Source organism: Lontra canadensis, unplaced genomic scaffold (genome assembly GCF_010015895.1).
Source record: "Lontra canadensis isolate GAN:19392208 unplaced genomic scaffold, GSC_riverotter_1.0 scaffold2, whole genome shotgun sequence".
In the NCBI taxonomy this organism is placed as follows: domain Eukaryota; kingdom Metazoa; phylum Chordata; class Mammalia; order Carnivora; family Mustelidae; genus Lontra; species Lontra canadensis.
This window is the reverse complement of record NW_022630996.1, coordinates 10,199,947-10,227,429: the sequence shown is the minus strand read 5'-3', so window position 1 is coordinate 10,227,429 and position 27,483 is coordinate 10,199,947. Positions and strand designations below refer to the sequence as shown.

General features: G+C 38.1%; 1 protein-coding gene across 1 annotated transcript in view; it reads right to left on the bottom strand.

Annotated features, from left to right (window-relative positions):
• Positions 1-1,995: 1,995 nt before the first annotated feature.
• Positions 1,996-27,483, bottom strand: part of MTPN (myotrophin) — a 56,723-nt gene continuing 31,235 nt past the window's right edge. The window contains exons 2-4 of the mRNA XM_032868491.1: positions 22,557-22,670; positions 21,719-21,802; positions 1,996-3,388 (exon numbers count right to left, since the gene is read on the bottom strand). Coding sequence (XP_032724382.1) covers positions 3,302-3,388; positions 21,719-21,802; positions 22,557-22,670 — 285 coding nt within the window. The 3' untranslated portion in view covers positions 1,996-3,301. The remainder of the gene's footprint in view (positions 3,389-21,718; positions 21,803-22,556; positions 22,671-27,483) is intronic.

Genomic DNA, 27,483 nt, shown 5'->3' with positions numbered 1-27,483 from the left:
TTAAATCTTTCCTGTCTTATTTCTTTCCACTTTTTTCTAGCATCGGGGGGTTACGAGGGGGAATATGGATGATACCAAAGTTGGAGTCAATCACAGGCTGGGTCGAGGGTGAGAGGAGGGCTTGGAAAGGCAGGCCGCGAGCTGAGGGAGGAAAAGCTGCCAACTCGTTCCTTGTAGCACAATTCAAGTTTATTCCATTTGTTCTTGCAACACAAAACTGAAACACAGTATTATTTAGCATTCGGATGTACATGAACTAGGATCGTATGAGAAACCCAACTGTGTCAAAAGTATTACATGATGGGAAAAATGAACTCAAATATATCAAAATGCACAAAGCACTAGTCTTCCTTCAGTACTGCTTAGAAAGATATGATTGTTTCTCCATTTACGAAATAGAATCAGGACGATTTAAATTCTTAAAATTTTGCATGCAAAACACTGCAATTGCTTAGGTAGGAGGGCACTCTCACCAGCTTCTTCTATACACAACCAAGTACACAATATTGCAAGGAAGTAAAGAGCAGCTCAGTTGAAGTTCTAGGAAAAAAAAAAAGTCGGTACATCTAGATTTAAGATCTATTATTTGGGGGGAAAGAAATCAATGAGTAAAGGGCCTTACTTGCAGCTTGCACACACCGTACCCGCCTACCTCTCCTTTGTGCCCCGCTGGGTGTAGAAGGTGAGCTATGCATAGAAGGGTGACTTGGGTATTGTCGGGTGCTGTGTTTGAACTCTAAGTCTACTTAGATACCAGTCTGAAGCTGCAAGGGGGGGGAGGGGAGTTTGTTAGGATGCTAATGTAAACAGGTAAACCACCTGTTTTTACTTGATAGAGTGCATACAAAATGACTGACTTAATACAAAAACTACAGAACATGCAAGATTTCTTCTGAGATGTTCAATATTCAGCGGAGAACAAAACTTACTTAACCTTTCACGAATGCATGTAGTACCAAAAAGCAGACCTGTTTTTAGCTTCCTTTACTCAAAAAATGAACATTAAGTGTTGTGAATTTCTCTGCCAAGTGGTTCAGAAATACATTATAAATAACCTAGTTTAAAAAAAAAAAGTGTAAACCACGTGGGCCAGTCTATTCTACGTTTATGTTATTTTCTCAAGCAGTCGCCCCGGGGTTACGGGGCTCACAAAATGGCTGAGAAAGAAGAGGGAAGGTGAGCGAGCCTCTACTGCAACACGAACAGCAGGATGAAGTGTACAAAGAACCACGTGCTTTCTACGCTGGGTGACTGAGGAAAGCTGACCAGGTTTAGGAATGACGGGACACCGTGCGCTCTGCAACAGCCAACCGCAACACACCGGTTAGAAAGGAAAGGTAACAACCAGAGCGGGTAAAACCCAAGCCTTGTCAACAGCATTATGCCAAGAGGTGAAAACGAAGGTACTGAAACACCTTGTTGCTCCCAAAGTACAGACCGATAAAATGCCCTCCATCGTCATGAGGATCGCTCTGCTTCCATTCAGTCGTGTAATGAAGTCCGTCTGCAGACTTCTAATCCAACTCTAATGAGCTGTATTAAGACAGCAGAATCAGCCTAATATATTGAAGCATTTAAACCGCTATGTTATGATTGTTTTCTTGGATGCAGGAAAATTACAGGGCTAGGCTAGCTGTAAGCAAAAAGCCACAAGATTTAAAAAAAAAAGTTTCATGGGGAGAAATACACATGCACACACGCGCACACACGCACACACCCACCCTAACAACCGATCAGCAACCAATCACTCAAATTTGTTATTAGCTGGCTACTCTTGATACTAGTTTAACCCTGCTTTAGAATGCTACATTGCCTTACAAAATCATAATTCTTTGTTATCCATAATCTGAATACAAGCCCCTAACCCAACCCCCCCCTTTAAAAATTTGAGGTACATTCAATTATTGCATGATTTGGCTAAGGAAAAACCCTAACATTTTTAGCAAGCTTTTATGGATGGCAAGTCAAAGGAGTCAATATTTTAAATGCGGGATAGCAAATTTAAGGGTGTATGTTTTAATTCGTTGGTACTGCTCACGAAATGAACATCTGAACATGTGTCTGAGTATTTCCTGCAGGTCAGAACACCCATTGTAGGGCCCTGTATTTTTAAGAACATAGAATACGTTTTTAAGGGGTCACATTAAATGCGATGCATGGTTTAGTAAAGAAACAAAAGATCTGTTATGCAGGTGGGCTGGCATATGTTCAGCAGAAGCCGACTGACAAGGTGGGGAAACCTGGTAATGAGCATACTTTTGAAGGGACAGGGCTCAGTTTGTCCAGATCGTAAATCTCACCCCAGTGACCGCTTTGGTGCAGTAATCAGCATCCAAGGTGGGTCTGAGAGAGAATTTCCAAAGAATGTTCCTTGATTCTCCAAACATAACTGAGGCCAATCCATTCAAAGAGCAAATAAAGAAAATCCAGAGGTACTAAGACAACCGTTCTCTATAGGATACTAACAGGCTATGGCTATGATTCTAAGTTTAAATCCCCTTTTACTACCAGTAGGAGGTTGAAAGTGTTTCAATGTTATATAAACGTCTGAATCTAGAGGAGAAAAAAATATGCACACTGGAATGATTTCTCCTTTAGGCTTCCAAAATTTAAGATTTTATAAATAAAACTAGTCAGTTTTATCTAAAGATACATGAAATCCATGTGAAAGGGGAGAGGAAATCCAAAGTTGAGTCATCCGGGAATTTAGGAGTGTGCCCCCTCACCTTAACTGAGCTCCCACGTAAAGCTGAAAGTCGCTGAGGGAAGATTTGGTCGCCGACCACGGGCAGCGCTCTTAACTACGCCAGGAGGCCCCCAGTAGAGTGCGTCTTAAGGCAGAAGGCTAGAGCTGATTGCTTATCTCAGCACCCGGAGTTAGGTCCCAGCAGCCGCCGCTGCTCGCGCAGTTTCGGCTACCCCGCACGGAGAGCTGGCCTTGGTAGGATCAGACCCTCGACACCATCTCACGAATAAACTAGCTAGGGAGCTGAAAGGGTCAAATGGTACTGGTAGCTTTTGTCTTTGCTCTCCCTTGGGCATAAGCTGTATGTTTTGTTGGAAATGGAAAAGAGGCGGACTTGATCAGGAATCCGAGTAAAAGCCTGATCACGGTTTTTTTCCTCTCTTCCCAAACATTGTTTTTTTCTGGTAGTCTGATTTGTTATGAATTTCTCTCTCCCCTCACCCCTCTTAAAGTATTTAGCTGAAGAAGCTGGCAGATAGAGAGTGACAGACAGACAGGCAGCAGTGTGAGGCCACAGGAGAGCCCTTCTTCCAGAGCTGTCAGCCCATCCGTCCGTCACTGAAGAAGGGCTTTGATCGCCTGGTTGTCCGTGGCTTCAAAGGCAGTTAGTCCGTCTGGACCTTTCACGGTCTTATCAGCACCCTGAAAAGAGAGGAAATGGCCATTAATACTGAATGAGTCCGCCGGAACGCGGAGACTCCATCACCTGCATAGGCTAATGTGTAGATCAAGAATCCAGAATCTCTATACTAATGGGGTCCCTTCTACTGAAAAGAAACCCCAAACATCTGGCAAGTTTGTAGACTAAGTGGTGAAAATACCAGATTATTTTTCAGGCACCAGAAACTGTAAGCTACAAACATAACTTGCCAATAATACAGGCAACGACTGCCTTTCATTTCTACTATCATGCATTCACTAAGCTTTAGAAAAGAGTTTCCCTAGGCGCAATATGGGGAAAATCACTTTGGCTAAAGGAAGTATTACTGTGACAAAATTACTTCTTTGCAACACCTTGTGGAGAGTGCATAAATACTACATGTCTATTTCTACAATTCAGAGCTTACAAACCATTTACTTGAGACACGTTCCTAAAGAACGCTGTGTAACACCGAATATTCTACATATAAAAACTGAGCAGTAAATGGTTGTCATGTGGGCTATAAAAGGAGGCTCCCTTCTGTATGCTAGGGAAATCCTCTCCGGCCTACTCCAAAGCTTTACCTGGACAGTGTGATTCTAGAATATCTTCCTTTCATCTTGGCGTTTCAATTCTGAGAATGTGTACACACAGCTTTGTGTCTATCTGTTGTTTTTAGCTGTCTTTACTAGAATGAAGCTCCAGGGGAGCACCTCCTCTGTGCTACTGACTACTGAGCTCCCAGCACCTAGAAAAGTGCCTAGTGTCCAGGAGGTTTGCTCCCAAACCACATCTGAACCTTTTTAACTCCCAAAGAAGCAAGCACAGCAGCCCCAACCAGTGTTTAGCCATTCAACAGCCGCTAGTATCCCGCCCTCCTCTCCTGGCCAAATCTCCACTGTTCTTCTGTTCTAAGGCCTAGAGAACTCTCTAAACTTGACATAAACAGTTCTTTAAAGACCAATTTTGGTCAAACTCACCAGTCTCCTCTCCCATTAACCTCTCTGTGCTCTAATCCTATGGAACTTCTCATCATGCTCACATGCCATGGGCCATGTCGTTATACACGCCAGGTTCTAGACAGAGAATGCCTTACTGTGCTCCGGGAGCGTCATTCATTCAACAAGTATTTAGTGAATGTGTAGACACTGTGTAAGGAGCTGGAAAATCCAAGAAAAACAAGATAGTCTGCAAGTCTGGCTAGCGTGGGAGACAAAGGAACCAATATGACAGAGGTGGACGAGAATCCTAGTGTTAACGCACATGGATGAGCGCTCTGTTAGCCAAACTGGGGTGTGAGAGGAGGGTGTCAGGGAGAAAGGCTTCTAACGAGGCAGTGCTTGAGCTGGGTCTTGATGAATAAGACCAAACTGATCAGGTAAACCAAGAAGAGGACACCTTAGGAAGTGTTCCATTATTACAAAGTTCTCTTCAATAGAATTATAAAAACCTTTATTTCCTCATTTTCTAATTGAATATAACTGCTTCATGGAACACATGGAAATCCTAGTCAAGTGGAAATCTGAGAGAACTTCAGTGGGTAAGTCCTCTATGGGCTGTGGGACAGTAACTGGGATCACTGTATTCAAAACCATTTATTTGATCCCTGCTTTTTACAAAGACTAGCATTAGAAACTGTAATTCTGCACTAACAAAAAAGTTAAAGATTTCAGTGAAGATCACTTGCTTTTTAGCTGCCAGAATGCATTTCCCTTCTTTTGATAACAGCATCCTAATATCATTTTGAGGGTTCTTTGGACCCTACTGTGTGGAGTCCTAGGACTATGTAACTGAAAAGGCCAAGTATTTTCCTCAGTAACATGTCAAAGATTTATTTGACCTAGTCAGGACTCTCACTTCTGGATTTTGAATCTTGATAAGGAAAAAAATCCAGTTCATTTATTCCTGTGGCATGACCCAGAGGAGATGGCCGAGGAGTTTCTGCTACCTAGAGACCTGGAGCTGCTGGGGCTCCTCCCTCTTCTGAGCCTAATCCTCCAGCGATCCTGTTGGTTCTACGACTAGTCCAATATCTTCAAAAATTGCTTTTTCTACCTGGTAGAAAAAGGTATTGTTGCTGCCTTTTGTAGCAACAATAACAAAAATCTAGCTCATTTACATAAGTCACTTTTTCTCCCTAATTTTAATAGACACACCACAGAACTCAAAATACAAAAGAACTCCACAAAACTCTTAATTCTATAGGTCACATACTTTTTTTAGTGTTTATCTACTCTTTTGTTCTAAATGTGCATATATAGGTATTTCTTTTAAAAATAAATGAATAACCCTAGGAGAACTAGAGTGACTTTATCTCAGACAACAGAAAAGATAAACCAGTATTACTACCAAGAGGGGCATTTCATAAGATAAAAGGTTCAATATTCAAATTTCAAAAATGAAACTGAGAAAACAGTTCCATTTATAATAGCATTAAAAACAATAAAATATGTAGAAATCTAATGATGAACCAATTTTATTAATGTGGATAAGAATATTAAAGTGATTTTTAGTGCTTAATGCAATTACTAGCAAACTTATGTAAGTTAGTATATTTGACTAAACCCCTTCCTTGAGGAAAGCATTTTTAATCATTTGTTTTTAATTCTAGTGATTATTTTCATAGCTCTAAATAATACTCATGTTTATTTGCATTATTAACTTTGGATATTATCTTCTTACTTCCTGCCACATGGATGAGGCTTTAGCTCACCACCACCTTCTTCCCCAGACTGTCCTATTTCTTATATTTAAAATATCAGTTTGTTTCTTTAGAGGTTTAAATAACTAGCATTTAAATTTATATTTCTTGTTCTATCAGTTCTGACAGTATCTCATCCCTCTACTTTATAAGATATTTTCTCTACTTTCCCATCATTCCCTGTACTTCTTCACTTAAGCTTTTCTATTTTGTTAAGATCAACTTTTATATTGTTCTGTAAGAACACTTTTGATTCTTTTTTACCTCTTATAGTCACCATGGTGTGTATTACATCCCCAGAACTCCCTCTTTCAACTGTTAAGTGTGTATCTTTTGACCACCTTCATTCATTTTGTCCATTCCCCAACACCCCACTTCTGACAACCATCAATCAGCTCACTCTATGAGTCTGGGTGTGTGTGTTTAAAGTCTCCACATATAAGTGATTATATAGTACTGGTCTCTGACTTATTTCACTATTATACTATGCCCTGAAGATCCATCTATGTTGCTGCAAATGGCGGAATTTCCTTAATGGCTGAATAATATTCCTGTGTGTGTGCACACATGATTGTGTATTATACACCACATTTTCTTAATCCATTTGTTGATGGACACTTAGGTTGTTTGGATGTCTTGGCTACTGTCAATAAGTGCAGCAGTGAACATGGGGGCTGCAAAAATCTTCTCAAGATGGTAATCTCATTTTCTTCAGATAAATACCCAGAAGTGGAATTGCTGGGTCATACAGAAGTTATTTTAATTTTTTTGAGGAAACTCCATACTGTTTTCCATGCTGGTTACACCAATTTAAATTCTCACCAACAGGGTTCCCTTTTCTTCCTATCCTTGCCGACATTTGTTGTATCTTGTCTTTTTGATGATAGCCATTCTAACAGGTGAGAAGTGAGATTTCATTGTGGTTCTGATTTGCATTTCCCTGATGACTGGGGAAGCACCTTTACCCCATACCTGCTGACCATCTGTATGTTGTCTTTGGAAAAATGTTCACCCCTCTACCCATATTTTAATCAGATTGTGTTTCTTCTTCAATTGAGTTGTAATTCTTTATATATTTTTGGATATTAACCCCTTATATACTAGATTTGCAGATCTTTTCTCTCATTCCATTGGTTGTCTTTTCATTTTGTTATCTCCTTTGCTGTACAGAAGGCTTTTTGTTTGAGGTAGTCCCACCCACTTAGTTTTGCTTTTTTTGCCTTTGCTTTTGGTGTCAAATTAAAAAAAACAGAGCCAACACAGATGTTAAGGAGTTTAACCCCTATGTTTTCTTCTAGGAATATTACAGTTTTCAAGTTTTATGTTCAAGTCTTTAATCCATTTTTAGTTGATTTTTATGTAAGGTGTAAGACAGCTGTCCAGTTTTCCCAACACCATTTATTGAAGAGACTGCCGTTTTCTGACTGTATGTTCTTGGTTCCTGTATAGGAAACTAGTTGACCATATACATGTGGGTTTATTTCTGGATGCTCTCTGCTATCCCATTTATTTCCTGTGTGTGTCTGTTTTTATGCTAACACATTACTGTTTTGATTACTATAAGCTTTAGGTTTTGAAATTATTAAGTGTGATGCCTCCAAATTTGTTTTTCTTTCTCAAGACTGCTTTGGCTATTTGGAATCTTCTGTGGTTCCACATATGAAGTTGGGAATTTTTTCTTCTGTATCTGTGAGAATGCCACTGGAATTTTGATAGGGACTGCACTGACAGTCGATTATTTGGGGTAATTATGTGCATTCTAACAATATAAATTATTCTCTCAAATAGTCTAGTGCCAAGAGTATTAAGATTGGTAGGGTGGTTCCATCCCATAAGGCTATTTAGGGATATAGGCCCCTTTTCCTATGTTATTGTTCTCATCGTCTGGCTCAAGCTGGCTCACCTCTACATGTGCTTCCTCCATAATCTTTTCCTACAGATGTGTTCATTTTTCAGTTTTTTTCTATCATGGTAAAGAATACCACCATCTTCCAGGAAATGTGCAGACATCATATAATTTTTTGTTTACTTCCCACATAATCAGTCACCAAGTCTTTAGAACAGACTATTCTTAACATTTCTCAGCTGTCCTTGCTACCATTACTTTCTTAGTTCAGGATTTTTATACAGAAATCCTAATTCAATAATTTCCTATCATTTCTCACTTTTTAAAAAATATTTATTAGGCAAAGAGAGAGTACAAAGTGGGGGGGAGGGGCAACGGGAGAAGAAGACTCCCTGCTAAGAGGGGAGCCGGATGCCAGGCCTGATCCCAGGATTCTGGGATCATGACCTCAGCCAAAGGCAGACATTTGACTGAGCCACCCAGGCACCCCTCTTTTTTCACTTCTTACACCATTTCGGTTCAGATTTCGTACACTTATTTGGGTGATGTCTGTTAAAATCCAAGTCTGTTCATACTACCCACCTACCAAAAAACCTTAATGGTATCCTAACAGAAGAGAATAGAGATAAATAATATGACAAATGAGGCATAATTTGCTATTTACCTGTCTAGTCATATTTCTTGCTAAATACTTTCTAGTGTATGTTGTAGCTGTGAATAATTTTTTATCTTACCCTAATGCATCAAGGCCTCTCTTTGTCCCTGTGACTTTTCTAACATTGTTGCTTCTGTTTAGAATGGCCCCACAATTCCGTTAGATTCCTGGATACAAGTTTCTAAGATTCAGCTCAGGTATCAATTGCTTTATGAGTTACATTACAACTGCTTTATGAATTGTGGTGCCTGAAGTTGTAATGGCATCCTTATTTATAACATCATGCCCTTGACCTCCAGGACCACACTTGACCTCTACTTCCTTCAAATCCTTACTATGTCACAGAGAAACTACTGCCACAGCAATCACAATCCTTTAATGCACTGTTTTCTGTATCTGTCTCCCTCTATTAGACTAGACTTTGCTCTCCCCTGCTTCAGAGGTTGAAAAGAAACTGAACTCCCATTTGCCTCCAGAGCTACAGACGGCATCTGACCCAAATTTGGCCTCTCCCATGGAAGCCTTTCCTTCTTCAGTAAAGCCCCAGGAGGCAGAGTTCTTAGCTCTTCCTCTTGTTGCTACCCAAAACACAGACACAACACCTGGAGGTTCAGCAGTCCTCTGTGACCGTAAGGTCTGGGGAAGATGGAGAAGGGAGCGTGGGATGTTGATGACGCAGCACATCCGGCTGCCCAGCCTTGGACTACACACCTCAGACATCTTGTTATGAGTTACTTTCTGGGTTGAATCACTGTAGGAGGAGTTTTTGCTACAGATAAACTCTGCTTCTCTTTAGGCAGTTACCAGTCTAATTAGATTAAAAGACTTGTCTCCCCCAAATTAGGCTGGGCTCCAGGAGGGCAGGGGTCTTGTTATATTCACCTCTGTACTTTTAACACCTAGGATGATGCTTGGCATATAACAGTTGCTCAACAAAAATGCATACGTGGGTCACAGTGCAAGGGAATATTAGTAACATCAATATTACCCTTAGTGATCATATATACCCATCACATTAAAAGGAAAAAGACCTTTCTACCATCTTATGTATATACATACCAAATCACTGTTAACTGCAAAATATTTATTTTGGATTAATTCATATGCATTTTAGAACAGTCTTGAGAAACTGCTCATTAAGAACTCCCTTATCTCATGATTTGGGGCATTTCTTTATAGTTCCATAGTAGTATGATAAAGTGCTCAGAATCTGGGAACTTTCAATTGTTTGAGTACACACTTAAATATTACCATTACCATAGAACTTACACAATTCAATTTTGAAATCTACTAAAAACAGTAACATTAAAAAAATTATTCAAATATCTACATTTACACATGTTGTATAATGTTATTTACTGGTATAGGATTTAATAGCACATTTAATTTACATAATGACACAGGAGATAGAGTGAAGAATGTTTCTGGGTACCCCAAAGAATCTAATGCAATACTCAATGCACCAAATGTTAGGTTTCTTTGTAGCAGTTTTGAGTTTTTATCTAATACTCCAGATACATCATCTTATTTTTTCTTCACAGCAGCCCTGTAAAGTAGGTACTGTTCTTTTTTTATTTTGAAGATTTTATTTACTTATTTTTGAGAGAAAGAGAGAGTGAGAGAGCGAGCAGGAATGGGGGAGAAGAACACTCCCTACCAAGCAGGAAGCCTAATGCAGGACTTGATCCCAGGACCCTGGATCATGACATAAGCCAAAGGCAGACATGGAACCAACTGAGTCACGCCGGCGCCCCATTCTCTCTTTTTAATAAGAGATTTGACTCTAAGCTCAGAGAGGTTAAGGAACTTGCCCAAAGTCAGTTAGCAAGTTAAACTAGAGCTTTCTGACTATACATTTTGTGTTCCATGCTATCTTTAGTTATAAATGACCTATGGCTTTTCTCCTAAAAAACATCAGGGTAGACCCAGATTCAAGAATTTATTAACTTTAAGTATTTTTGTGCCTCCTACAGGAAAATGAAGAACCGTATACAATTATGTATACAGTATGTCAACTGTTGAACACTTTCAAGCTAAAAACATTGTTATAGATAACCAATTCCTAAGACTATTCAACATATATTTATGAAGTATTCCATTCGTTGCTAGACATAGTTTGGTAACATTTTACCAGAGCACAGACATCTCATCCCCCCTCTCCCCCCCACATTGCTTATGGCTGCTTTCATGCTACAACAGCAGAGCTGAGCAGCTATAACAGAGACCATGTGCCCTGCAAAGCCCAAGATATTTGTTATTTGGTCTTTTACAGAAAATGGTTGTCCACTCCTATTCTGGGGCATTAAAGAGAACAAGAAGCCGGTTCTCTGCATATTTTCACAACCTGGAGAGGACAAAGGAAAGGCTCACGTATGCAAAACATTACTCTGTGGCAAGGACAGGCATACCTCATTTTAATGTGCTTTGCTTTATTGCACTTCAGATACTTTTTTTTTTTTTTTTTTTAAACAAATGGGAGGTTTGTGGGAACCCTGGGTCAAACAAGTCTATCAGTGCCATTTTTTCAATAGCATTAGTTCATTTCACATCTCTGGGTCACATTTCGGTAATTCTTGCGATATTTCAAACTTTTTTCATTTTCTATTCTGGTGATCTGTGAGTGATCTGTGATTTCTGATGTTCCCACTGTAACTGTTTTGGGGCACCATGAATTGTGCCCATATCAGATGAGGAACTTAATCGATACCCGGTGTGTGTGCTCTGACATTTCCACTGACTGGCCACTTCCCCTGCCTGTCTCCCTCTCCTCCAGCCTCCCTATTCCCTGAGACACAGTATGATATTAAGCCAATTAATAACCCTACAGTGCCTCTAAGGGTTCAAGTGAAAGCAACAATTAGGTGCATGTTGCTCATTTGAAAGGTGGTGGTATGAGATGATCAGGGCCTACATAATGAGGTGCAGGGGGTGAACGATGTCAGCATGGCCACAGCATCAGGCTACTACGGACCTTCTGCGGTCAGGAGGAGGATCATCTGAATCTGGACTGTGGCTGAGCAAGGGTAACTGAAACTGTGAAAAGTGAAACTCTGGATGGGGGGTGGGGGGACTACTGTGCTGGCTCCATGCTGCAGGAGAGAACACTCACCAGGCTTACATGTGAAGGAACTTGCTCAAAACCACAAAAGCTATTAAGAAGCAGAACTGAGAGCTAAACTGGGTGGGGCAGGGTAGGGGGTTTTGGTGTGGAAGCAGCAGAGCCCCAGTATACACCCCTGACAAAAACTATTCAATAATGACTCCAGACTAAAAGATCTAAATGGGAAAAAAACGAGCTTACCATGGGCATATATGTGTATGAGACTCAGGAAACATTAAACAGTGTAACAACTGATTTCTTCATTTGAGGCAGTAAAATTTGTGGCTGTATTAATTCTGGCAATTCAGAAAGGCATTGCTGGATTCTTTGAGAGTCATCTGTCCTAAAGCATTTTTAAAGCCAGACTTGCCCCTGTGAAATGGAAGAGAACTCGGGGGTTCTGAGCAATCAGAGAATCTGTGCTTGAGGGTATGTAAAGCTGTCTAGGTTTTACTGGGGGTGGAGCAAGGAGTAATTAGAGTGAAAAATGGTTCTACCTGCAAGCATGGACTTGTCTCTGCTGAGAAGGGGGACTTCCCAATCTTTGGCTCTTATCTATTAGATTCTCCGTTCAGCAGCAAAATCTGTACCACGGACACTTTGAAAATTTGACAATGCTGGTATTTGAGAGGGGTATTCAGTTTTTATCATTAACTGGCTGCTGCATTTTAAAAATACAATGCCAATATGTTTAGTAAAAACATTAATGTTATAAGATGGTCTTCTAAATTTTCATAAACTGATGTTTAGTATTTTTTACTCTTTAGACCAACTGTACATAAAACACTAATAGCTTCATTTCCTTTTTATAAGAGGAAGGTATCTCATTTGTCCTACTCAAACAGGAGCAGACAACTTTGTCTGCAACAGCTAGGAGTCACTACAATTAGTGTTGCACAATCAGCGGTCACCTATCTGTCATACGGTTATAGCAGACATGTCCTGCTAAGGAGGGAACTTCGTTGACACAGTGAAGCAGAGAAATCATGGAAAACAAAAAAAGCCTAAGTTTCTTTGGCTTTCTTCCTCTCAGATACAGCTTACTGTGCTAATTACCACTAGTAACAAATGACCGTGTATAATAACAACTGAAATATGCTATAGGTTTGTTAATCTAGGAAAACTGTAATTACCATGTTTTAAAAACTTGGATTACATCTTCAATTTACAAGATTTTCATTCTCACGTGCTAGGGTACAACTTTTTCTATTTACTTAAAAGAATCCTTATTTTCACAGGAAGCTGAGTGGTCATTTTTAATAGCGATGTGTACTTACATGGGGACAAAATAGGAGGACACACCAGGGTAGATGACTCAGCTTACCTGTCTACAAAATTATAGTAAACTCAACATCTTTGAAAGAGGAATAGAAGTAAACATTTAAATATTTCCCTTTTCACCACACTGGTTTATTTAGAAGTGGTTTTCCTTAGGATTAGGAAACAAGGATACTTCTTAAAATCCAATTATCAATTATATAAATTATAAGATATTACATAAATTATAAGGAATTTTAGTATTAATATAGAAATGTTGCTATATTTTAGATAATATATATCATAACAATATTATAGGAAATGCCTAACATGACAGTGTATTAATGCTACAGGCAAACTTTCTCTCAGAAAATTAAGATACTAAAATATATGTAGCTGTGGGAAAGAAATGAATTTTGGACTTATGAGAGTCCACTGGCTAATAATAAAATTCAAGAGTATCATTTCATGATTAACTCTCTTCTAACTAACGTCTTCATGAAACAATGCTATTGATGAGATTTTAGTCCGGAAGATCAGTAATAATCAAGGAAAATTCCAGATCACTGTCCTATAAGCTCTTGTTTGGCTCCATTAACTGATAATAAAACTTTTCAACAAATAAGTATTAACACAGGTGAATAAAAGCACCCAGAATGATAGATACATTCTCAACTTGTATCACTTAGGAAAGATCACTTTCCCACTGAGGGTTGGTGTTTTAAAATGATGTGTGCTATAAATTCCAAACTATTCGTGAACTAAAACAGGAGTGTGCAAACTATGACCCAGATGCTTGCTTTTGTAAGTAAAGTTTTACTGGAACGCAGCCATGCCCGTCCTTTCTTCATGGCAGCTTTTTTACAACTACAGTTGACACAAAATGTTACATAAGTTTCAGGTACACAACATAGTGACTGGACAACTCTATACGATATTCCTATGCTGTACCTTTCATCCCCCTGACATATACATTCCATAGCCGGAAGCCTATACTCACCCCCACCCCCCATTCCCCTTCACCCATTTTGCCCATCCTCCTGCCCCGTCCCCTCTGACAACCACCAGTTTGTTCTCTGTAATTATGGCTCTGTTTATGCTTTGTTTTGCTTCTTAGATTCCACATATAAGTGAAATCATATGGTATTTGTCTATGATTTCACTTAGCATTAATACCCTCTACATCTGTCCATGTTGCAAATGGCAAGATTCCCTTCCTTTTTATAGCTAATATTCCATTGTGTATGTATCCTTTATTCATTCATCTCTGTATGGACAGTAGACTGCTTCCATATCTTGGCTACTGTAAATAATGCTGTCATAAACACAGGAGTGCACATACCTTTCTGTATTAATGTTTGAGTCTCCTCTGGGTAAATATCCAGTAGTGGAATTATTGGATCATATGGTATTTCTATTTTTAATTTTTCTAAGAAACCTCCATATTATTTTCCACAATAGCTGTACCAATTTGTTTCCACCAATGGTGCACAAAAGTTATTTTCTTTCCATGTCCTTGACAACACTTGTTATTCCTTATCTTTCTGATACTAGCCATTCTGACTGGTATAAGGTATTGTTATCTCATTGTGGTTTTGATTTTACATTTCTCTAATGATTAGTGATACTGAGCATCCTTTCATGTGTCCGCTGGCCATCTACATGCATTCTCTGGAAAAATGTCTATTTGATTATTTGGGTGTTTTTGGTGTTAAGCTGTATGTTTATATAATTTGGATATTAACCTCTTATTGAATATAAAATTTTTAAATCTCTCTTTCGATAGGTTGCCTTCTCATTTTGTTAATAGTGCCTTTCACTGTGCAAAGGCTTTTTATTTTGGTGTAGTTCTAAGAGTTTATTTTTGTTTCCCTCGCCTTAGAAAAATGTTGCTAAGGCCAATGTCAAAAAGATTACTACGTTTTTTTCTGGGAAATTTCAAGTCCCATTTACAGGTCTTTACTCCATTTTGGGTTTACTTTTTGCACTTGATATAAGAAAGTAGTCCAGGTTTACTCTTCTGTAATTGTGTAGTTTTCCCAGCATCATGTTTTGGAGACTTTCTTTTCCTCATTGTATATTTTGCCTCCTCAGTCATAGGTTTATTGACCATATTAAGCACGGGTTTGTTTCTGGACTCTATTCTGTTCCACTAAACAGAATGTGTATTTCTGTGATAGTACCATAGTGTTTCATTATAGTTTGGAGTATTTATCTTGGAATCGGGGGTTATGATGCCTCCAGCTTTGTTCTTTCTCAAGAATGCCTTGCTATTCAGGTTTTCTGTGATTCCATACAAACTCCTGTACTTGTTTTAGTTTGTCCATGGCTGCGTTAGAGCTCCAGTGACCACATCGTCTGCAAAGTCATACATGGACTGTAAGAAAACGTGTGCCAACCTCTATAGACTATAGGATAGATTTTTTTTTTTATCACCTTTTAAATATCCCTTTTACTCCTCAAATTTCCTGGTTGAGATTTTTTAGGGCAAAAACCCAACCAAATAAAAAACCTTATTCAACTGAGAAAATTACAATTCAAAATAATATATACTTCAACAGTCTGTTTTGCTTTGATAAAAACAAGGTGACGTCGATTAGGCTTGGCCTTTTCACAGACTGCTGTGCTCTCTGGCTGCTGCTGCTGGTTCTACGCACAAGTTTGTTTCACACTCTTGCTTGGGCTGCTTCCTCCTCTGCTACTGCTACATTTCCCAGGATGCCTCTTGAGCCTGCATTTTAACCTGTTTCACCTGTGTCTTTTCCCTGGTCTCTTCTCCCCAGTTTTATATAATGTTTTTCATGTACTCCTTTCCATCTTATAGGTTGTTATTTAATAATTCTATAGTAGCTTATTTTTTTTTAAAGATTTTATTTAGTTATTTATTTGACAGACAGAGATCACAAGTAGGCAGAGAGGCAGGCAGAGAGAGAGAGGAGGAAGCAGGCTCCCCGCTGAGCAGAGACCCCCCGATGTGGGGCTCGATCCCAGGACTCTGGGATCATGACCTGAGCTGAAGGCAGAGGCTTTAACCCACTGAGCCACCCAGGCGCCCCAGTAGCTTATTTTTTTAACTTCAGTGTTTGCTTTGTATTTTCATATTCTTTTAGATTTATTCACAGATTTCTTGATTCTGATCCTTCTTGCATCTCAGTTTTTCTCTTGGGTTGAAATCTGTTTCTTCCTGAAGTGCATCCAAATCTTCACTTATTTGTTACTCAAGATGCTCACCACTTCAGGCTTACAGCAGTCTTGGATCAGCTCCTACCTTTTCAATACTCTCTTGCAATACTCTCTTGCTCATTTCAGGGAACGTTTTCTTCTTCAACTCCAGCCCCTCTGCTTTCTGTGTCTCAAGGATTCATTATAACTTCTCTAATGGGGCCCTGCTTATGTTCCAAAGCAAATACTGATTCATTCATTTTAAAAACCACTTTTCTGTCATAGGAGGGAAAAAGGGGATACCATGGCATGTGCTTGTACCTCCATCTTGAAGTGGAAGTTCCACATGTATTGATCTTTTTTAAAAAAATTATTACTAGTTCAAAAATAAAAGATCAGGCCAAATAACTTTATCTACAGAAATAAATGTGTTTCATTCTTGTAACTGTCCCTGCCTGTAATTCTGATAGGGAAAGAACATGGACTTCTGAGTCATAATCCTGGAACAAATCTAAATTCCATTATATTTTGTTTAACACTGGGTAGATACTTAACCGTCGTGAGCCAAATGGTTTCCTTATCCACAATATGGAGATGATTATACCTATTTATTTGGGTTGACAGAAATTAAAGGTGATAAGATAAACAAATTGTTTATACACATTATGTTCTCCACAGATGTTAGCTTCTTCTTTTGCTATATGGACAATCAAGAAGTAAATGTTTCTAATTCCCACATGGGTCATAAACTTCATCTTCCATTGCATTAAATTAGAAACAAAAAAACTTGTCCAGTAAGTGATCTAGCATATCCCATAGTTTGATTTTGAATGTTCTACTAACCTTCTTTCTTTTGTTTTTGTGGTTTTTCTTTCTTTTTACCCCTATTGGTTATAATCATACTGAGTTTTCAACTTCGTTTACTTTGGCTTTTTTTCTATACTAATGATATACCAGCGGGATAATATATTATAAATGTTAATTTGGTAAACTTTTCAAACTAAGTACTTTTAAAATGAATTCATAATAATTAAGGATTCAAACTTTTGACAAAAGGCAGAACCAGATTTCGTAATAGAAACATTGATTTTAACAACAAAAAAAGTGCTCTGGAATAGCCTTATTTTAGCAACGAAGGATTTTTGAAAGAGCACAATCAATTTCCAAAAAAGTATTTGGCTAACAAAACTATAGGGTATCCATTAAAGAAGCTTATGCAATAATAAAAAATCAAAGTAATTTTGAAAAAGCAGAACTGAATTTTACTATGCTTTCATAAAGGTAAAAAAACCCCTTTCATCTAAAGTAACAGCTCTCTGCATGGGTATAATTCATCTGCCATTAACAGAGCCGTCTCTGAATGTCACTTACCTTCAAAAATCAAGGCTCAGACACAAACAAAAGAACAGTATTAGAGTCACAAGTGAAAGAAAAAATAAGCTAGTTAAAAGTCAAACAACCAACTTACAATCAATAATGTAGCAACATTGTATATAATTACAGAGACCCTTCTAAGATAACATATTAGGGCCTAATGTACATGCAAATCAAGGCAGAAAATGGAATCTTGTAGCAATGTCTCAATGACCTGGAGCATCATGCTTTGGAAATAAGGAATACCAACAATGGTTTGGGACTTCCCTAGCAAAACAATAACTGTTTTGTTTCTCCCGTGGAGAAAGAGTGGCTTATCAGAAAGAAACAGAGTATGAGATATGGCTAAAAAGAAAGAGCATGCTTAGGAGCATCTCATTTAATGATCACAGAGCCTAAGCTAAAAAGGATCCCTTTTTAGTTTTTTAAATTAGGTTTTTATTAGGGCGTTTTTATTTTCAGAGAACAAAACCTGAGCTGCATCAAAAAATATCAGGAAAAGAGAGACAAGGGGGGGGAAGAAATCTTGTTTTATCTTTTATTCTGACTTACGAATTTGTATTTTGGGCTGTAATTGACATATAACGTGTATTAAAGTTGTATTAGTTTGCTTTGATACATGCATATATTGCGAAATGATTATTACACTAAAGTTTAGTTAACATCTATCACCTCCTCACATAGTTTTTTTTCTTGTGATGAGAACTTTAAGATTTACTTAGTAATTTTCAAATTTATAAGATAGTATTATTACTGTTTCTTTTACTATACACTTGACAGACAGGTTGAGGCCAGGGGAATTAAGTCTATGCTGAGGAACAGAGCTGAGAAGCAAAGAGAAATCAGATCCTGGTAATATGGCTTAAGCCCCAGGTTCAGGCTGTGTGCCTCAACTGTAGGTATATGAGTCAACAGGATCTTTTTACCGTTTTAAGCCTATCTGAGCTGGATTTAGTTACGTGCAATATAAAGAATTCTAACTAATAAAATATTGGAATACATAAATCTTTAACAAATTGTAAATTTGTTAAATTTTACAAATTTAACTTTATTTTTTTTTGAGGAGAAAAATAAGGTATTTTTATTCTGTGCTTCCCATAGCAAGGGAGTAAGCCACCAAGCCTTGCATTTTGGCAGACTCAAAGGCAGGTGGGGCAAGTGATACGCTTCACGGAGTACTGATAAAAGGAAGACTTTCGGAAGCTGTCAGCTTTCAAAAGAATCTTTCCATGGGTGTGGGGGAGGAATGGACAGGGAGGAGGAAGACAGAATGACTAGAAATCTCTGTGAGCATATCCTACCACAGATTCTGGATCAACTGCAGTGACCAAGAATGGTATTTTCATTTGTTTGGCTTTGGGAGAACCATATCATTCATATCAGTATAATGTGTAGTATCTAAAAATTACTCTTGATTTATACCCCTTCTGTCAAAATAAAAACCCAACCCCAAGCCCAGTAACAACCACACACTTAATGAAATTTAGTAATGGTATTTAACATGCAGCTATGGGGAAAAAACCCCTAATTTTAGAGAACTTGAATTAACTGCATTCAGAACAGTTTAAATCCTTAAAATCTTCAAAAAATTATCAATAGAGTTAAGAGACAAATGTGCTAGCCTTCTTTCCTAATTTTTTTAAATCTATGAAGCATAAAATCCTCTTCAGTCTTAGTTAAAATAGGAGCTACTGTTTATTGATCGTTTGTCGGGTACTGTGGCAAAATACTTTATATACATTTATTTACTCATTTAATTTCAGTATCTTTCTTCCTTTAGCAGGACTTACTTTAAAATCCCAAGTGAAATGCTACAAACAGTATTTTCTAGAGTATGCCATAAAATGATAAGCTTGGGATTAATACTGGTGCCCTGTTTTATAAAGATCTTGTCTTCCATCATTTGCAACTTACTGGTTTGTTGAGACTGGAATTTGAACTCCATCTTAGAGTTAACACTGGAAAATTCCAAACTTACCAGGACCGCAAGCATATCAAGACACCAGATGACGTGGAGGGCCCTTATTTATAGCAAACTGCCCCTAATAATCTTACTTGGTATGTACAACAGAAAATGAAGCTTACACATTTCATACCAGGGCTACTCAAAGTGAAGTTTGTGAACTTGGCACCAGTCTGCAAACTTAGTAGTCTAGGACATTATCTACCTCACTAAGTATAATGCTTAGTTCAGCTAACTTGTTTTTTCATAGCAAGATATTCTTGATGAAGGAGACTGGACTGATTTAGAGTTTAGCCCAAGCTCCTTATCCATCATGAACTGGTTAACAGTTTGTGGACCAGCTATTTGGAATAACACTTGTTCTAGACCTCAATTTTAAATACTGCCTCTAGTTTTCTATCCCTGATGCCACACACAATTTAACTGACCAACCATATACTTAGCCTAAACAGTCAAAAAGTAATTGAAAAAAACAATAAAAATTAGCAACTAAGATAAAAAATAATAGGACACCTAGGAATAAACCTCACCAAAGAGGTGAAAGACCTGTACTCTGAAAGCTACAAAAACCGATGAAAGAAACCAAAGATGACACAAAGAAATGACAAGACATCCCATCATGCTCATGGATTAGAAGAACAAATATTTGTTGAAATGTCTATACTACTCAAAACAATATACCCATTCAATGCAATCCCTATCAAAGTATCAACAGCATTGTTCACAGAGCTAGAACAAAGAATCCCAATAATTTGTATGGAACCACGAAAGACCCCGAATAGCCAAAGCAGCACCGAAAAAGAAAAACAAAGCTGGGGGCAACCACAAATCCAGACTTCAAGTTATATTACAAAGCTGCAGTAACCAAAACAGTATGGTGCTGGCCCAAAAATAGAAACACAGATCAATGGAACAGAACAGAATACCCAGAAATGAACCCACAACTATATGGACAATTAATCTTTGACAAAGCAAGAGAGAATACCCAATGAGAAAAAAGTATCTTCAACACACAATGTTGGGAAAACTGGACAGTAACATCCAAAAGAAAGAAACTGGACCACTTTATTATACCATACATAAAAATCAATTAAAAATGGATGAGAGACCTAAATGTGAGACCTGAAACCATAATAATCCTAAAAGAGAACACAGGCAGTAATTTGACACTGGCCATAGCAACTTTCTAGATATGTCTCCTGAGGGAAGGGAAACAAAAGCAAAAATAAACCCATATGACTACATTAAACTAAAAAGGTTCTGCACAGCAAAGGAAATGATCAACAGCGCTAAAAGGCAGCCTACAGGATGGGAGAAGATAAAGAACTTACAAAACCTAAAACCCAGAAACAAATAATCTGACTAAAAATGGGCAGAAGATACGAGCTAACATTTTTCCAAAGACAACATCCAGATGGCCAACAGACACATGACAGGTGATGTTAAACGTCTTTTCATCAGGGAAATGGAAATCAAAGTTACAATGAGATATCATCTTATACCTGTCAGAATGGCTAAAACCAACAACACAAGAAACAACAGGTGTTGGCGAGGATGTGGAGAAAGGGGAATCCTTGCATGCTGTTAGTGGGAAAACACACTGGTGCAGCCACTCTGGAAAATGGTATGGAGGTTCCTCATAAGTTAAAAATAAAACTACCCTATGATTCAGCGAATTGACTACTAGGTATTTACCCAAAGAATACAAAAATACTAATTCAAAGCAATATACACACCCAATGTTTACAGTGGCATTATCTACAATAGCCGAATTATGGAAACAGGCCAAGTGTCCATCAACTGAAGAACGGATAACGAAGATGTCTACACAAACACACATATACACAGTGGAATATTACTCAGCCATGAGAAGAATGAAATCTTGCCATTTGCAACAATACAGATGCAACAATACAGATGCTTAGTGTTATTACGCTAAGAAAAATGAGTCAGAGAAAGACAAATACCATGATTTCACTCATTTGTGGAATTTAAGAAACAAAAACAAACAAGCAAAAAGGAGAAAAAAGAGCAGCAAACCAAGAAGTAGACTCCTCACTACAGAGAACAAACTGCTGCGTTACCAGAAGGGAGGAGGGTTGTGGGATGGGGGACATCGGTGATAGGGATATAGGAGCACACTTGTGGTGAGCACCATGTGTTGTATGCAAGTACTGAATCGCTATATTGTACACTCGAAGCTAAAACTACACTGTACATCAACTAAGTGGAATTTTAAATAAAAACTTAAAAACAATTAGCAATTGACCTCACCTTTGACAGAAGCAATTTCACACAGGAAACATGACCTTCATAGACAGCAGACAGAAGAGGGGTAATATGATGTTTATCTGGAGCCTATGAAATAATGAGATAAAAAAACTTTATTTTTCATTTCTCCCTTCCTTCTAGATTTATTTAGAGAACTCTCAATGTTTTCCTATTTGCCTTGTTACACAAAATTCATAGCTACAAGTTTTCTGCTATTTAGACAGCGGCCAAGGCCCAAGCCCATAAGAAATATCTCCTTGGGTATCAGTGCAGTGAAGTACAGGGCACAGGGTTTTGACCTCAACTCAGACCTTGACTCTGCTACTTATTGTATTGATTATTTAACCTCTTTGTGCCCCAAGTCCTCACTATTGTAGGAATGCCAGTGAGGTCCAGGAAGGGAAGAGGTGGTTAGAAATTAGCTGCTAAAGAGGTAAAAGACTGACACAATGGGGCCAAGTGACACGGTGTCCCCTGAAATGTATAAAGTGTATCTCACTTGTTATCATGGTTACTTAAACATTTGTCCAAAACTCTGAAAAGCTATAAAAGGCAAGAGCCGGGAGATGATTGCTCTCGTCTGACCTTCTGCCTATTGACCTTTGTCCAAAACTCCAATCTGGATTTATCCTAGGACTGCAGAGTCCTCCACTGCATGATAGCCATTTGCTACCTGCAGTTTTAAAAGTCCATCTATGCTGCTTATTTTTTAAAAAATTCTAAGTTACAGGAAATTCGGTATAATTTTAGACTTTATTCTTATTTTATAAGCCTATAGAAAATAATCATTCAAGGCATACAACAAAATTTTTTTTCTAAAATGACACTGTTCTTTACATACATTAATATCTGCTCCTTTCAGCAGCAGAAATTCCAGGATTTCAAGCTGCCCACAGTCTGCTGCATAATGAAGAGGCTTCCTTCCACCTTCTAGTGTCCGGTTGACATCTTCTCCCTTATAAGAGAAGCCAAATGAAAATGGTATTTAGATGGATGGTAGACTGAAGATGGAACATGAAAATACCCGGTATTCTTCCCTTAAGTCATAAGCATTTCATGAAACAATTACATTTTTTGCGAGGTGAAATAAGTGACCAAGAAGTTGAAATTAAATTCTGCGTAGTAGCATACATACAGTATGAAGGTAATTCAATCATGTCTAGCCAAACTGAAAACAACAGACAATAATACTGTCATGAAATACTTTACTGTACTCTAAGGAGTTCAGTCAGCATTATGTCAAGATGTGAACACAGAAGACTGGTAAGTTCAAATACTGAGAGTTTATGCTGATCACAGGACATGTATTATATAATTCAGGGAAAAGCATCATGACTTTGAAGGAAGCAGACATCATTATCACAAGTAGTATTGCTACTAAGAATCATTTCCTTCATTTAACATTTACTAAAGCTCCACTATATGGCAGGCACCGTGCACAGAGACAAAGGTAAACAAAATCAGACATGGCTTCTGATTGGATGGAACTAACCATCTTGTGTGGGGAGGAAGATATTAATCAAATAGTCACATAATTAAACAATGTTAACAGCAAAAAAAAAAAACCACACACAAAATACTTACACCAAAAAAAAAAAAAAATCAAAATATAACTTATAAAGGAAAGGAACTCAGTGCTGCATAAATACTATCAGAAGAGCAGGACACAGACTCCACCCCAAACTACTCGAACTCATGCAGCAATTCAGTAACGTGGCAGGATACAAAATCAATGTACAGAAATCAGTTGCTTTCTTATACACGAACAATGAAAACATAGAAAGGTAAATGAGAGAATCGATTCCATTTACTATAGCACCAAGAACCATAAGATACCTGGGAATAAACCTAACCAAAGAGGTAAAGGATCTGTACTCGAGGAACTACAGAACACTCATGAAAGAAATTGAAGAAGACACAAAAAGATGGAAAAGCATTCCATGCTCATGGATCGGAAGAATAAACATTGTTAAAATGTCTATACTGCCTATAGCAATCTATACTTTCAATGCCATCCCAATCAAAATTCCATCGGCATTTTTCAAAGAGCTGGAACAAACAATCCTAAAATTTGTATGGAACCAGAAGAGACCCTAAATTGCTACGGAAATGTTGAAAAAGAAAAAACTGGGGGCATCACATTGCCTGATTTCAAGCTTTACTACAAAGCTGTGATCACCAAGACAGCATGGTACTGGCACAAAAACAGACACATAGACCAGTGGAACAGAGTAGAGAGCCCAGATATGGACCCGCAACTCTGTGGTCAACTAATCTTTGACAAAGCAGGAAAAAATATACAGTGGAAAAAAAGTCTCTTCAATAAATGGTGTTGGGAAAATTGGACAGCTACGTATAGAAGAATGAAACTTGACCATTCTCTTACACCATATACAAAGATAAACTTGAAATGGGTAAAAGAACTCAACGTGAGGCAGGAATCTATCAAAACCCCAGAGGAGGACATAGGCAGTAACCTCTTCAACATAAGCAACAGCAACTTCTTTCAAGACGCATCTCCAAAGGCAAAGGAAACAAAAGCGAAAATGAACTTTTGGGACTTCAACGAGATCACAAGCTTCTGCACAGCAAAGGAAACAGTCAACAAAACAAAGAGGCAACCAATGGAATGGGAGAAGATATTAAAAAATGACAGTACAAAGGGTGATACCCGAGATCTATAAAGAACTCCTCAAATTCAACACACACAAAACAGATAATCACGTCAAAAAATGGGCAGAAGATGTGAACAGACACTTCTCCAAGTAAGACATACAAATGGCTAACAGACACATGAAAAAATGTTCATCACCATTAGCCATCAGGGACATTCAAATCAAAACCACACTGAGATACCACCTTACATCAGTCAGAATGGTCAAAATTAACAAGACAGTAAACAACAAGTGTTAGAGAGGATGTGGAGAAAGGGGAATCCTCTTACACTGTTGGTGGGAATGCAAGTTGGTGCAGTACTTTGGAAAATAGTGTGGAGATTCCTTAAGAAATTAAAAATAGAGCTACCCTATGACCCTGCTATTGCACTACTGGGTATCTACCCCAAAGATACAGATGTAGTGAAAAGAAGGGCCATTTGTACCCCAATGTTCATAGCAGCAATGACCACAGTCGCCAAACTGTGGGAAGAGCCAAGATGCCCTTCAACAGACAAATGGATAAAGAAGATATGATCCATATATACAATGGAATATTATGCCTCCATTAGAAATAATGAATACCCAACTTTATCAACATGGATGGGACTGGAGATTATGCTGAGTGAAATAAGTCAAGCAGAGAGAGTCAATTATCATATGGTTTCACTTATTTGTGGAGCGTAAGGAATAACAAGGAGGACACTGGGTGAAGGAGAGGAGAAGGGAGTTGGGGAAAATCGGAGGGGGAGACAAACCATGAAGAGACTGTGGACTCTGAGACACAAACTGAGAGTTTTGGAGGGGAGGGGGTGGGAGGGTTAGGTGAGCCTGGTGGTGGGCATTAAGGAGGGCATGTATCACATGGAGCCCTGAGTGTGGTGCATAAACAATGAATCCTGGAACACTGAAAAAATTAAATTAAATTAAATTAAAAAAAAAAAAAAGAAGAAGAAGACCAGGACTTAATCTTGGTGATGGACGGGGAGTGGGTCATGTTGGAGAATGAACTTAAGGCCTCAAAAAAACTTTTCATTCACTGAGAAGATTCTAAGAGTAACAAATACAAACAGCCTCTTTGCTGACCAGCTACTAATGGGTTTGGTACTGTGCTAGACACATAATCTCTAATCTTTAAACCAACCTTAAAGGAGAAAGTCTCTATCTAATAAATGAAAAGCCTGAAGCTAAATTAGGTTAACTAATTAATTTACTGTGGCTTAGTTAACAAGTGAGATCTAAACTCACGATGCCTCCAACTCAGTATCTGCCCATCTTTCTTAAGCAAAGTTCAGATTTTCAGAGTAGCAACATGTCCGAAGGAATTTATTTTCTCAACTTACCCTGGTTTGGCCAACTACTTATCAAACCATATTCTGAATCAAGATGTTCAGAACCCTATCATTCCATGGCCATTACAAGCTGTTCTTTCAAACACACTCTATATGGGTACAGAAGAAAGGTGTACAACATGCTTAAAGTCACTGGAGATGGGGTTGAAGCTTCAACTCTACTTATTTGTAGTACGGGACCTTAGACTGGTTATTTTCCAAATCCATTTCCTTATCTGTAAAATGGGAATAAAAATGCTTTGACCTCACAAGGTTTTAATGCATCATTAAGCCACTCCATGCAATTTAACATAGTTTCTGACACAGTATAAAATGTTTAATTAAGGTCAGCTACTATTTCTGTGGACCCTGATGTTGGTTTATACTAGCACTAAAAGACTGTCCAAACTGAGTACAGGCAGGTTTCTGCATAATGCTTGAGATTTAAAGGTATGACTTAATATAATATACTTGCTATTTGGAAACAAATTTAAATAGTAAGGGCAACTTGATATGCCACCTTAGCCTTTACTCACAACTGCACAAATGAAAGGCTTTGAGGCAAACGGAAAAACTGCTTTAGTGATTCTCAAATATATTTTTCCTTATATTATTAGTATTTCCTTTCCATTACTAATATTAGCTAGACAGCATTAACTGGATAGGTGCTTTTTTCATGAAAGTACTGCTTGTAGTAGGTAATCAATAAGATGACTTCGTCAAAAAGATACATTCTTGAATCAAAGTAAGTGGCATCGTCCCACTTAGTCTAAATATGGAAATGCACATGAAATGGAGTTGTAAGTTTAAACTTTATCCTTTATCCCTGCAGACATATCTTTACAACTCTTATTTTAGCAGACAAAAGATGACAATATCAGAAAGGCTTTTGTATGACGGACAGGAAAAAAAGGATCCTCTTCTGTGGAGCCTTAGCAAAAGCTGTACTCACAGAGAAATTTGTAACACTAAAAGATCTGTACTGGAAAAGTAGGAAGGCCTCAAAATAATGATTTTTGTACTTTCACCTTAAGAAACTAGAGAGTATTACACACACACACAACCAACCTAGAGAGTATTATGCTAAGTGAAATAAACTAGCTGGAGAAAGAAAAATACCATATGATTTCACTCATTTGTGGAATTTAAGAAACAAACAAGCAAGTAAGCAAACAAACAATAAGCACAGGTAAAAAAAAAAAAAAGGGGGGGGGCAAACCAAGAAACGGACACTTAACTACAGAGAACAAACTGATGGATACCAGAGCAGAGGTGGGGGGGGAATGAGTGAAACAGGTGATGGGGATTAAGAACCACACTTGGAATGAGCGCAGGGTGATACACGGAAAGGTGCTTTTTTCATGAAAAATTCATGAAATTTTCATGAAAAATTCATACTGAATTACCATACTGTACATGTGAAATTAATATTACACTGTACATTAACTAGAATTTAAATAAAAACTTAAAACTAGGGAGAAGAAAAAAAGTTTATGGAAATCCCTGTAACTTCTGCTCAATTTTGCTGTGAACCTAAATGTGCTCCAAAAAATAAAGTTTATTTTTATAAAATGGAAAATTAAATTCAAAGTAAGCCAGAGAGAAAAATAAAAGAGCAGGAACAAATGAAACAGAAAACAAAGAAGTAACAGAAATCAAAAGCTGATTCTCTAAGATCAATATAATTGATACATATCTAACCAGAGTGATCAGAAAAATAAAGACTGGGGGCGCCCGGGTGGCTCAGTTGTTAAGTGCCTTGGGCTCAGGTCATCATCCCAGG